Source organism: Cricetulus griseus, assembly GCF_003668045.3.
Source record: "Cricetulus griseus strain 17A/GY chromosome 1 unlocalized genomic scaffold, alternate assembly CriGri-PICRH-1.0 chr1_1, whole genome shotgun sequence".
NCBI classification, from domain to species: domain Eukaryota; kingdom Metazoa; phylum Chordata; class Mammalia; order Rodentia; family Cricetidae; genus Cricetulus; species Cricetulus griseus.
In genome coordinates this window covers 142,095,576-142,109,872 of record NW_023276807.1, presented here as the reverse complement: position 1 = coordinate 142,109,872, position 14,297 = coordinate 142,095,576, and the positions used below count along the sequence as shown (strand labels likewise).

At 40.6% G+C, this 14,297-nt stretch overlaps 1 protein-coding gene across 2 annotated transcripts in view; it reads right to left on the bottom strand.

The window, feature by feature from the left end:
• Positions 1 to 14,297, bottom strand: part of Kit (KIT proto-oncogene, receptor tyrosine kinase) — a 78,187-nt gene that overhangs the window by 32,400 nt on the left and 31,490 nt on the right. For both annotated transcript variants that reach the window (XM_027390910.2, XM_027390911.2), the window contains exons 2-5: positions 12,739 to 13,008; positions 10,482 to 10,763; positions 9,087 to 9,223; positions 4,643 to 4,811 (exon numbers count right to left, since the gene is read on the bottom strand). In XM_027390910.2, the coding sequence (XP_027246711.1) occupies positions 4,643 to 4,811; positions 9,087 to 9,223; positions 10,482 to 10,763; positions 12,739 to 13,008 (858 nt within the window). The remainder of the gene's footprint in view (positions 1 to 4,642; positions 4,812 to 9,086; positions 9,224 to 10,481; positions 10,764 to 12,738; positions 13,009 to 14,297) is intronic.

Genomic DNA, 14,297 nt, shown 5'->3' with positions numbered 1-14,297 from the left:
AAAGCAATCAACATTCACAACTGACAAGAACATACGTCACCTTAAGATAACAAAAATGATTGAGTTCCAGCATTGACTACTAACAGTGAGAAGACATGAGCGAGCCATGCACCAACTTCCTTTTGCTCTTCACAACAACCTTGGGTGAGATGAGCCACACACCAAAGTCCCTGCCTTGTAGACTGCTCCATCACTAGCTATTTCCTAAAAGGTCCTCTCAAGTTCAAAGGTATTTTAGTAAAATAGCCCCCACCTAGACCCAGAAGAGTTATAAACGTAGTAAGAAAGTACCATTGGGACAAGGCTAGTACGAGTTCTGATATGTGATAAAAATGCTACAGAAAATATCATTGTGTAGCTGAAGAAAATAAGAGTGGGCCCTTTTCATACCACGTGTTATCACAACATGGGCCAATCAGGCAGCATTTTAACATAAAAATCGGACGTTTAACTCTTATGGGAGAGATAGGGGGTGGATGGTTTTTGGAAGCAACAAAAAGAAAATATCGTAAAGGGCAACTTTGGATTAAAGTAATGGGAAAGAGGACATAAAACTACAACTATGGGGGAAAGAATGTTTAGCTAAATCAGTAATTAAAATGTGGATAGCGCTTTCCATTTATTAAAAATAGCAAAACTAATTTAAAATAAACCCAAGAATCTCAAGTGTGTTCAAAGAAGCACGGAGAGCCACACACGGCAAACTGGCACACTTCTTCTCAGAACCAGTTAGCAATCGAGAGTTTCTTTTTTTAAATTATCTATTTTTAAGTCTAAATCCTATAATTTCCATTTGAGAACTCTTCTTAAAATGGGTTAGAGATGCACAAAGTACTATTTGTACAGGTTACAATAACTCTTGAAATGACAGAACATTGGTGAAGTAAATAGTGCAAGCCTTAGAAATGGTTATATAATAATCCAGGAGTGAGCCTGGAAAAAAAAAAAGCAATAAACTAATTGTCCGATGTTATTTTTATAGCCACCATTTAGGGAATGCTTACTATGTGCCAAGAACTGCCCCAGGCACTTTAGCACACATTTTATATAATAATTATGACATTTATGCTTACAATCATTCTGGAATATAGACTTGTAGCCTCTAATTTATAGATAAAAAGGTGGTTATGGATTTTCGGTGCATGCATGTGTGTTGTGTTTGGTGTCTATGGCAATGCTACATGCACATAAAGAATGTGGAAATGCCCAGCAGGCCAGGGCAGCACTCCCGGTGTCTCCTTCATCACCGGCTCACCCTGCTGCCTTGAGACAGGTTTTCCCACCGAGTCAGAGACCCACCATTTATTTCAGCAAGACTGGCTGGCTGGGGAGCTCTCAGGATCTGGTGGTCTCTGTCCCTCAGAATCCGGGTTACAGTCATGCACAGCCATGCTTGGTTTTTTGTTTTTTATGGAGGTGCTGAGGATTTGAACTCAGCTCCTGAGGTTTGCAGAAAAAGTGCTCTTATCCACTAAGTCATCTCCCTAGGTCCAGGTTAGAGATTTAGTGATAACTCTAATTTATAGGTAATAGTTGTAATCTCTAATTTATAGATGAAATTGATTATTTATATTTGGAGCCTAAGCCATATAGTGAAGTGTAGCTTTGAACATGGGTCTAAGAGAAGCCAAGAATGGCCGCTTTTTTTAGAATCTCTATACATTTTAAGTGAGAGAGAATAAGAACATGAATAAAATTGTATGTATAATGAAAACCCTTTTATAAAAAAAATAAGCAAAATACTCAAATCTTTAAAAACAGCTACACCAAGTTAAAGTTTAAATTTTATTCTGTCTCATTTTCAAATGCTTAAAATTGTAAACTTTCACTAACTCTGCAATTATCTACAGATATACAAGAGCTTGTCACTGCAGTTTTTAATGCTCTCTGGTTGTCTAAAGGTTGAGTCAGAAACACAACCCAGGATCCTGTAGCTCCTGAACCAATTTGAAAGGGATTATTTTTCACGTGGAATGAAAAAAAAAATCATCTAAAGTAAAAAGACTGGAGTCGCAGCTGGTCCTGTCCTAACACCAGCATCAGGAACAATGTAACCCCTACCACTCTTCGTTGACAGGGAAGGGTTTTACTGTTTGTTAGATCTTGCTATATTAAAAGAATAAACATTGCATCACAAGGTCATATATCCTGATACTGCACAATGAAAAACAATGTCATGGTTACCATAGAGCAAATATGTAAGTGGTCCTGGGTTTTCTGCAGTCTACCTTGCTCAATATAATTGTTATGATTTGACTCTAAAGAATTCCCGCCTCCCCAAAGGCCCATGTTAAATGCCTGGTTGCTAACAAATGGGCTTATGGGAAGCCACTGGATCATGAGGTTCCAAGTTCACCAACAGGTATCCATCTCTACTGCTGAATGGAATGGTGAGAGGGAACTCTACTTCTTGGCTGCCATAGGATGAGCATCTCTCTTCTGTCCCCTGCTCCCACCATGATGTTCCAGATTTGCCTCAAGTCTCCAGACCTGGAATTATGAGCCAAAGGAAACTTTCTTCCTTTGAACTGTTTGTGTCGGGTGTTTTCTCATAGTAACAAAAGGCTGACCTAACACAATAGGATGTGTTTTTGTTGTGTGGTGGAATGAAGCTTTACATTTCTATAATATAAGAATTATTAAGACTCTGACTTAGATACTATAAAATGAAAAAGGAACTCTAAACAAATTGTTATGTTTAATTTTTTCAAGTGCTTCTGCATTAAGAAATTAGTAGTAACATTAACTTTTAATTAGGTTCAAACACTATGTCTGACACTCCCATAAAAATCTGCCTCTCCTCATCTCCAATGCTGTGGGAGCTAGAGGCTGTTTCTTCTGAGAGGAAATGCAGAGAAAAAATGGGGTGCATTAGAAAGCTAAGTAGCAGAGCCCCTAAACCAAAGCCAAGTCAGATTCCATCTGCTCTTGCCACAAAAAAAAAAAAAAAAACAACCAAAGGTAACTGTGGAAGACGGTGGGTATGTTCATTTGCTTCAATGATTGTAAACTTTTTATGATCTGTATGCAGACCTGCAGCATCACTCTGTGAGCCTTCACTGTACATAATTCTAAATACTAAAAAATAAAATAAGTCAACAGAACCCCTAAGTCTTCCTCTAAGGCCCATCCAATGCTGAATCCAAACCCCACACCTAGCACAGACAGAATTACTGTCTCATTGACTTTTCCTGTTCCTGTCCCACCACCACCCACTCCTAACCCATGACAAAACCAGATTCGGATTTCACAGCCATGGGGCTGGCTTTCCAGTCACACATTTCTAATTCTTGGAAACTGATGAATGGATTTTTAAAATCCGATTACATACAACAATACGCTCAAAACATCTTTACTAATTGCTTTCTGGAGCTGAAGAGGATATATCAACACGCTCCCTAATCAACTTAGCAAATTAGTGCTTATGGAGTTTAATATTTTAAAAGCATAGTCCTCTATTCAAATTAATAAATGGCTCACGATCACATTTGGGGACAGAGGAGCACACTTTCTGTGTGATGACTCTATAATTATAAGCGGAGTGTCTTCTCTGTGTTCGTCTGTGGAGAGACTTCCCATTAGAACTTGGGCAGAAACACCAAATTTTTATGACGTTACTATGGGTTGGGGGGAAAAAAAATCACAGAGCTCTTTTCCATAAATTACTGAAATCTAGGGTGGGGGAAGGGGAGAGACGAAAACAAACACTGCATTGCTTTATTACTGCTTACAAAGACTTGTTTCACTGCACTACATGTGTTATCGAAAGCAAGCAGCAAGAAAATGACTGCATTAAAAAGGCATGATTATATACATAATTTTATATATTAAAGATTGAAAGGTGTTTTGCTAAATAGCACACAGAATCAAAAAAAAAACCCTATGAATAAAGTAATTTTGAGATAATTATTATTGGTCTAGGTAAAACAAAAATAACAAGGAACCTACTATGTGCTGCCTCTCCTTAAGGAGCTTCCTGTGAAAATAAACACTTGTGGAATTTCTAGCATTGGGAAGACCAAAGCTAAAACTGCACAGAGCAGATGTAGAGAACCTGGGGCCAGAGAGGACCCTCAGGACTGGCTCTAACTGAGTCGCTCTAGGACCAACACCACCTTCATGACGGTGTGAGCGATGAACTTTAAGGCCTCAGAGCAGAGAGGGGGAAGTACAAAAAGGTTGGAGAAGCCCAATTCAGCACAGACCACAAAGGGACTAAAGCCAACAACTGACAAAAACAATGTACTGAAAGATAGAGAAATACTCCAGGCTCTATGCATCTTTGATGCCTGACAGAGGACATCTACGGTCATTACCAAGCTAAAATCACTCAGTGAGGGCCTAAACTGTGAGGGGGAAACTCAGTATATGCTTTGCTTGGGGGAGGGGAAGGTGGGAGCACAGAGTGACAGGTCTGAACTTCAGGGACTGTTCTCCAGTTTTTTGGAGTATACTGGTAGGATCTGGTTTGGTGTTTTTCTGGCAAGAAGCTCCAGGAATAATATTCATTCATTCATTCATTCGGTGATAATAAATTCTACGAATAGGTTCTTAGAGTCCCATTTGCATAAAAAGGAAACTATCTAGTAATTTCTCCTTTCACTATTGCCGGTAATTTATACATTCCCATAGAGATATTTACCTACTACTTTCAAGGTTGTTGTGACATTTGCTGATCCAAAAGTATTATTGGCATAACACATGAACACTCCAGAATCATTAACTCTTGCTGAGCCAATAGTCAGTGTCTCCTGGCGTTCATAGTCGAAGTCACCCTGATGCCAGCTACTGCGTTTTACCTGTGCTTTAGCCTGCAGTTTTCAGAAGGGGAGGAGAAAAAAAAAAAGAAAAAAAAATCAAGATTACCATATAATTTATATTCAGGATCTTTCCTAAATTAAAAATAGCAGCAATTAACTTCTCCATATTAGCATTCATTATACACTACTGAGGAGGAATAATAAGGCATCGTGACAAGCCTGTCACTAGAACCCTTCATATCACAGGATTATATTGAAAGATAGTCATTATGAATGATTGGGGGGAAAATGAGAAAATTCATTCCAAGTCCGCTGCAGTATTAAATTCGAGTAGTCACCATGGAAGAAGGATTACAGAATACTGATATTTCAAAATGAGTCAGCACACTTATGTCATGCTAACATTTCCTGCCCCACCCCCTTGGAGACAGGATCTCCTGTGTATCCCAGGATAGCTTCTAACTCCTTATGTAGCCAAGAATGACCTTGAATTTCTGAGCCACTTGCCTCCTCCACCTGTGTGCTGGGATCACAAGCAGAAGCCATCCTCAAGCCCAGTTTATGCTGTGCTGTACTTTGAACCCAGGGTTTCATGCATGCTGGGCAAACAGGCTCAGCTGACCTGCTCCATCTCCACTCCCTCTCCCCGTTACCTTTTCCATGTGTGCATCTAGTGACTGAAAGGAAAAATAATCTTTTTTTATCAACGTTTAGTTTCTTCAGAAACAAAATGAGAATCAGAGTATGTACAGCTGACTTGACGGGTCACCACCCCCGTCACATTTTCTGAACTACTTGAAGAGAAGAGGCACATGACACATAAGGGACCATACCATAAAGCATTTGAGCAGGCTGCCCTTGTGACATCGCTCTTGTGATCTGTCTGCAGACCACACATGAAGAGACCCTTGCAGAGGAAGTATCATGGGAAAACTTTAAGATAGGTGGCCTATGCTACTCCAAATTTGCTGCAATGTACACACATTCCCGTTACAATGGGGAAACAACATCAACTAATGAAACCAAGCAAGCAGGAGCTGATAGCTGACAATGACCAGGGACAAGGGAGATGGCCAGCTACATTGCCCCAGCAGTGCTAGCCCAGCAGCACTGGTAATGGAAACGATGCTAGAAAGGATTGTGGCAGGACAGTCAGGCCCTCAGATCAGCTGTGTCAAAGGGACATAACAGGACAAAAGTTCAACGATGTGACTTCAGTGACACTTGAAACAACATGAATATACATCGGGTAAATGTCACAATAAAGATTATGATGACTGTGTAGGAAATGACAGAAATGCTTTTATTACTTAGACAGCATAAGAGGGGACAAGGCAGCTCACATCTGTAGTGCCAACACTTGGGAGCTGAGTCAGACCGATGGTTACAGGTTCAAGGTCAACTTGGGCTACCATAGTAAGAAGCTATCACAAAGCATCAATCTTAAAACTGTAACCAAGTGAAAAGACACACACATGGGGAAAAGATAAAGAGAAACAAACATGGAGAACATGCAGGCTACCTGGCATTAATAAGGACTAGCCACTTGTGACCATGAAGTACTTCAAATATGGTAGTTGTGAGTCTACATAAAATATATGCTAGATTCTGGTTATTTAGAATTATCTAAGATGCAGAATACATTATTAATAACTTTCATGTTAATTTTAGTAAGAAATGATAGAATTTCATATTACTGGGTCAAATGTGACATTAATATCACTTATTTTTCGAATGTGCCTACTAGAAAATTTTAAATGTCCTGTGAAGGTCACATTATATTTCTATATTATATACACAGCATTGCTAGCTACACAGACAATGCCTTTCTCTTTTTTTGCCCTCGTATAATTACAGTTTAAGAATTTTTCTTCAGGCTGGGAACTGAAGGCCTTACACAGGCAGTGACAGAGCTAATGCCCAGCCCACAATGGTTAGAATCCTATTACATTAAAATAACCATACATAAAAGTTGATGGCCCACGGCTTAATAAAAGTAAGAGAATCTATGTGGTAATTAGCTGGCTATAAGCTCTTGATTAAGTCAAAGATGCAGCTGGCCTTGGCCTGTTTCTAAAAGGTGTGTGAGCTAACAATAGGACTTTAAAGGCCTTTCCCATATGGATGCTGCAGATCCCAGGCTATCCCTTCTAGGTGTTTCTAAGTGGTAGAAATCTGTCATTTCCCTGTATAGGATCACTATCAAAACAAAATGAACCACCCTACGATGGCCTTTAGGCCACTCTTTCTGACTTCTCTCCAAAGCCACTGTGATAACAACACAAGGAATGTCACTTCCTACTAGGGCCAGAGAGTCCCCAAAAGGGTGCTCAGCACAAACTCTGAGATGGTCAGTACAGAACAAAATAGCTTGGTCAAAAATGATGTTCAAGCAACGCCCTAAAATCAAAGATCATAATTTAGCATACTACCACCAAACCCAGAAGTGAAAGCCAATAGAAACATCAGTGTTTGGAAGCCCTGGGAAAGCTAGCTGAGATGAGCAACCATCATCGAAACCCCAAGACATATGCTTGAACAAATAATCACACAATCTTAAAGATCTCATTGTAGCCTCAATTTTTCATGAGTGATACTTCCTCTAAATGGTTAGGATCAAACATTATGGATTTTTTAAATAATCTGATAGTGCTAACAGCATTCCAAATTATGCCAAAGGATCAATAAAAGATTCATGGTGAACCTGGCATAGAGCCAAGAGTCCCATCTGCAAGTCACACATTACATGCTGTCTGCACATGATTTGGTTTTCTTTAACCCTTGGAGGCACACACTGGGATCTCCCCAAAGAGTTCCTAACACTAAAGACTTAGCTACCATCGACAGTGGGTTAATTGGGAATGGCATGCAGGGCTCCTGGGAACCATGGTTCAGAACAAAACCACCTGGGGCAATTGAATTTCTCATCTTAAGAGGGCTAATTTTCAAGTACACACAGGCTCAAATACACACACACACAGTCTAAATTGTTCTCTCATCTGAAATCAAGCATTATAGAGAGCCAATTAATATGGGATTGTGCTTTGTAAGGTTAGACCAAAATCCATACAGAAGCTATTATTTTTATTATTATTATATTAGACAGTCTAAAAACTGTTTCTCTGAGCCATTGGTTTAAAAAAATCAGTCTCCAGTACAATCTATTCTCCAGGCCAGTGGCAGGCTTCATAGCCGAAGCAAGATATCATCCATCAAGGTCTGAACAAACACCATCATTATGTGGATCACCATGGTTATGCGTTTAGCACAGAACTCTTTATGCAGGCATGAAATTGCCCATGTTGAACATTGGCCAAGAGGAGGAGGAAGAGAAGGAATAAAATGCATTTCTTTTTTCCATTTCACATTCCCACATGTGAAATGAAGAGGAACTACTGATGGCTAGGTAATTGTGCCACTAAAATTACTTAAAAATAGAAAGGAAACACAGCTAATGGGAATTTTAATGCAAGATATTAGGAAAATTAAGCATTTTAAGACCCTTGTTATTGAGTTACTTGAGACCAAAATAGAAAAGAAATATCCAAATAAAACTCTCTAAAAGTGGTTAAACAGTGCCCTTGCCTAGCAGGCATAATGCCTTTGGGTTCAAGCCTTAGCACTAAAAGAAAATGAGATGGGAGAGTGAAGTATCTGGCTAAAAATTTATGATATGCCCAACTCAGCATCTGACATATAGTAGGCAATCAATATGTATTTGTCAACTGAATGAGAACATGTCTAAATATTTCACATTAAAGATAACCACCGTATTAATAGCAACTAAAACAAACAGAAAACCATTAGTAAATTAATCTCATGTAACCATCCTCAAAGGTGGAGATCCCTGCTACACAGAGAGAACCCCTTCCCCAGCCATTCTTCGGGGACTGGAATAGCTTTGTGGGCCACACATGACACCTTTTATTCTTCGAAAGAAGAGGGGAGAGGGTTGCTGACAACTCTTGCTATCATCTGGCCTAAGCAGATAATATTTACCTGAAGGCCATATAGTTATTCATTTGTTTTGTTGTTTTTTTTTTAATTTCTTTACTAAAGTCATTTTTAAAAAGAAGAAGAAAGTGTTAAGTAATAACCCGAGGCTAGTGCCTACTCTTCTCTCAAAATACAGTGAGAATGTGGCAGTTACTTGTCACTAATAGTAAATGCATGTTGTAATACATGCAGGCAAACAGGGCGTGAGCACACACTCTCAGCCAGTTGTTAACACCAGCGGAGTCAGCCTCAGGCCAGTTCTATGGAGAACCTGTACAGTATCCCATACAGGGATAGCCACGGACCAATAGAATGAACAGAATTCCTTACCTGAGTGTTCCCCTTTATCCACATCGAGCCCACGGAACTAGACACATCTTTTATAGTGCATGTCACTGTAAACTTGTCCCCTTCCCTAAGGAGATGACTTGTTTTGGTCACAGACACAACGGGGATAGCTTTGATGGCTAGAATTAAAAGAAAAATGTACCTGAAGTCAGTCATTCCATTACAACATGAATTTTAACTTCTCTTGGTTTAACGCACCTTATTTTTTTCTTTTTAAATTATTTTTAGTTTTACTTATTTGTGTATGTGTGTGTCTGTGTAAGTGTATGGTATGTGTGGGTGTCTGAGAAAGCCAAAAGGAGGGTGTTCAATACCCTGGAGCTGGAGTTATAGACAGATGTAACTCAAGATCAAGGTTGGGATCTGAACTGATCTTTTGCAGGAGCAGCAAGCACTTTTAATTTCTGGGCCACCTCTCTAGGCCCAAACTTGCTTTTTCTTGACTATGCACAGCTTGCATTATATCATTAAATAAAATACAAAACACAATACATTCTAACCTAGCTATATTGCTTGCATATCTAAATATGCCACCAATTAAGTCATTTATCCCACAATATATTTATTCATGCTGAGTGAAAAAGATAGGAATGTCTGTACACTAGGAGATCATAAATGCTTCTGGCTTTTTTCCCAATCAGGTGGAAGAAGTTAACATAGTGAAGCAGATTTAATCTTTACCTGGGGGACACTTGATAATTTCCTGAGGACCTAGCCTACAACTAAAAATATTCTCTTAGCCAATGGGTATCTTTCTCACCTATTATACAATTCACACCTTGCTTATTTCTGAAAAACTCCGGGTTTTAAATCATTAAAATTTCCTTCATTTTAATGAATGCAGTTTCTCAAAAGTGTCTTAAAAATTCTCCTAATCAGCTGAATCCCAAAGTGATGCTGAGATAGATAACCTCAAATCTAAAGCCTAGTTTATCTTCCAGCTACTGAGAGGTTTAATGTGGTACCACAGTAGTTAAGTCCCATAGGTTGTGGGCCCTTTCTTTCCCAGAGCTTGAATGGTTTGGGAATGCATTAGAATCAATCAGTTAAAGAAAGAAAAAAAAAAATCAAGTCACTTGTCTATAACAAATTAAAGAATAAACTCCTTGTAAACAAATCTCCTCAAATTAAATCTTCCCATTGAGTAAGTACACTTGTGACAAGGATGTCACATTGGGATGCCCTAAGCCATCAACGTTAATGACCGTTTTAGCCAGCAACATCCATGAACCTGTCGCTCTGTAGGAACTCAATGTGTATGGCATTACTTTGGAAGTCGGTGCTCTTACTAGCAGCTTGAGTCCTCATGCCCTAGGCTAAGTGGGAAGAGAAAATTGGCCCAGTGAACAGGGTCTCCATCCCCACAAGATGCCATACCTGCCCTCACTTTCAGGATGAATCTGTCCGACACCACCCATTTGCCTTCGCGCTGGGCAGCACAGCGGAGGCAGAGCCGGTGGTAGGTACGCTTCACGTTTTTGATGGTAATGCCAGCCTTGGGGTTTGGAACAAACGTTAGGTCCTTGGGGAGAGGTTTCCCATCACACTCCCTGAGGGAATAATCTGACACCTCTGGGTCTGTCAGAGGGCAGCGTACCAGCGTGTCATTGTCTTCTTTCCCATACAAGGGAGGGTCAACCAGGAAAAGTATGGCAGGATCTATGAAACAGAACAAAAAAAGTTGCATGGATGGGTGTGGGCACTATTTGTTTAGATAGGGTCTTACCATGCTAGCCTGGAACTTGTATGTAGACCAGGGTGGCTTCGAGCTCACACAGATCCATCTGCCTCAGCTGGGATTAAAGGTGTGAACATTTTTTTAAAGCCTTAAACCATTACAAGCATGCATAACACAATGACTTTCAGTTGTTTTCATTTTAATTATCATGTATGAGTATGTAACAGCTTGTCTGTATGTGGACCATGTACAATCAGACTGAAGACTGGAAGGGGGTGTCAGATCTCCAAGGGCTAGAGTTGTAAGTGGTTGTGAGCTGCCCAGTGTGGGTGCTGGGAACCAAAATGGGTCCCCAGTGAAACCAGCATGTGCTCTTAAAGATGGAGCTCCCTTCTCCAGCCTCCAACACACTGACCTTTATGTGGCTCCTACAGGTCAAATGAGGGTCCTCAAGCTTGTATGGCAAGCACTCATTAGACCAAGCAAGCTATCCTCCCAGCCCCCTGAGGTTCTGTTTTAAAATTATTCTCTCCACTTGGAAATCAAATGTTACCAACACACAAACAAAATCTGTTGCCACTGAAATATACTTGTTTAATTTAATTAAGGAGGAAAAAAAAAAATCAAACCTTCACGACCAGTCTATGATCAGAAGCCACGACCGGTTTTCTGACTATACTTTCTCTGTCACCAGGATGTAAAGCCTCCAACAAGGTGCCAGTTTCTTTCCTTACAGTGGCATAGACTAGTTAAGGGTCTAAATGTGAAGAAAGGGTGTGAACTCTAACTGTTCCGGCTAACTAGATGTCTAATCATTAAGCCTAATACCACTTTCATTACCACCTGGAAATTATAGAACACCTCCAATGTCACCGGCAGCTTGGGGATGGGCTTAACAATTCCGGAGCAGAACCCTGAAGCTAAACTGTGGCTTATCAGTGGAGCATGTCCCCTCCACTGCCCACTTAAGGAAGGACAACTGATAAAGCAAGCAGAGGCACAGTCAATTTCATGGCAATCTTCCGAGGCAGCTTTATTAACCCCTGTTTGAGCACACTAAGATTTGTATAATTGTGTCTCTCTAACAATCCCCTAAGGGAGACTGCTCATCTTATCTAAAGACCACAGTGAGAAACGGAGGCGCTAGGCAGCACATCTCCCAGGCACAAGAAATATATCTACTACATACTCACAGAACCGTGAACACTTTATAAATGGCAGGCCGTTCCCAATACAACCAGTGCTAGAACCAGGACTTTCATTTCCTGTCCTCTCATTTGTCTCTTTAAACTGTCATTAGCTTTGTTTTCATATCACCCAAAGGATATTGACCTGAGGGCTTTTGACATCATAGCAAAAGCCCCCCCCCACACACACACACCACTGAATTTGTTTAGGAAACGAGGTATAGGAATATAACTATCCCATCTCTTTTGTCTTTTGTTTCCAAGAGGTTGTAAGTGTTGAAAAGAACAACTCCAAAAGAACTTATGACTGGTAAGGGATGCTTAGCTGTCTGAGTTGTTTTTCTGGAATTTACTCCATAAGAGTGGGCCAAGTCTTTTGAAGTGCTAGTCTGTTTAGGCCTTTGGAGGCCTTTGGTTCCCTGAAGTGTTTCTACTAAGTGGGAATATTTAGTATCTCAAGGCATTAAAATGTAGTTTTCCCAAAGGGCCTAATTTATTCTTAGGGTTGACTCCAAACACCAGGACAAATGCGCTAACTAGATTGTAATCCAGTTACGGCCTTGCAGACCCTTAGCTGGGGTCACACTCAAAGCCACTGTGAATCAAAAGATGGGGGAAACTAGCATAGGAAAACAGTTACATTAGTCCTTCTAGAACCAGCCAGAAAAACTCTGCCTGTGGTTTGGTCACCTACCCACCTGTCTCCTAAAAGTTAGAACAAGGTACCTGACACTCTACAACACAGCGACACAGAAAGCCCAGCATTTACCTCTAACAAACACGTAAATAGAACTCCTGAGGCCGGCACTGTTGAGACACGTATATTTGCCTGTGTCAGTGACCTTGGCTTTTTCCTGAATCCATTCATGGTGCTTATTCTCACTCATTGCATTGATGGTCTCGAAAGTCCATTTGACGAATTCGGGATCAACACACATCAGCCTGATTGTGTCGCCAGCTTCCACTATTAACTCCGATTGTGCTGGCTCAATGGATGGTGGAGACAGCTCCCCTGGACTCACAGATGGCTGGGAAGTTCCTGCCAAGAAAAACAAGGACTGTGTTGAGTGTGAACTGTCTTGGCAAAATAAAGCATTTCTTCTAATATTGAGTTCCATCTTCTGTGTACTCTTACAGTAAAAATAGCCCTGCTATTTGCGGCTGAAAAGGGAATTCTGTCTAAAGTTTAAATTCATCTATAAAGTTATTTTCTGCAATCTTCAATTAGTCCTATGGGTCATATCTGGTGTACAAGCTGCCGGGATGGACACTCGGCTTTCTTTGGCTCAATCATGCACAGGGCTTCCACCGATGCTGGTCTGTCCTCATGGTGCTGCTACACTAACGTTCACCTTAAAAACCGCAGCCACATTTTACACAACGGAAACCAGAAAGGAAAAATGATCTGCTGTCCACCTTGGACATGACTTATTCCTCAGTGGTGTAGCCACTGGTAAGTTGCCTTTAGTCAAGGAAATGAGCCATGAGTCCTACTCATGCAGGCAGTCTGCATTCTAGTCAGTGGTCACCAAAGACAAAACAAATAAGACTTTGTGTAAGTAGGAGGGGGCTAGGGACAAGGAAGTTGATGGAGTGGGAGAGAGGAGACAGGGTAGCAGGCAGGTAAGATTATATATATATATATATATATATATATATATATATATATATATAATCTGTGAAAAGGCAGATTAAAAGTAAGAGCATACATGACAGGAGGACATCCTTCTGTTTTTCTTCAAGCGTTGAAATTCACCTATTTCTCCTTTCATGACAAGGCTCACAGAAATAGATATCTACGTCTCTCCAAATGTCTAGGTAAAAATGACTGCCGCACCTTCCAAATTAAACCCTGAGACAGTTACCACATATGAGGCACCGGCTGGAAAACAGTCATTGTGGGGGCGTGATAAGTAAAGCTGAAGAGCTTGGCAGACCACCAAGAGCCCCCACACCTCTGCATAAGCCTGGTCTAATCTACAGGACGAGTACTGGACAGGAATAACTTCAGAATGGAACCCGTAAAAACAAGGGTTCGACCACACAAAAACAGGCAGGAAAGTCATGAAAAGGCTGGTTTTGTTGTAGTGGTTTTTAAATCACCAAGGATGGGAGGAGGTAGGAGGAGGCAGGGAGAAGGGGGAGGGAAGGGAAGTACAGAAGAGAAGGGAAGCCAAGGCAAGAAGACCCTGCTTTAGAAAGTGCCAGGAAAATGGTAGGATTGAGGTAGAAGCCACATGTTGAGATCACAGACAAGAAACAAGTCCTCTAAGAGAGTTACAAGGACTGACCAGCAAATAAGAGGCAAGAGCAATCAGATGTCTATAA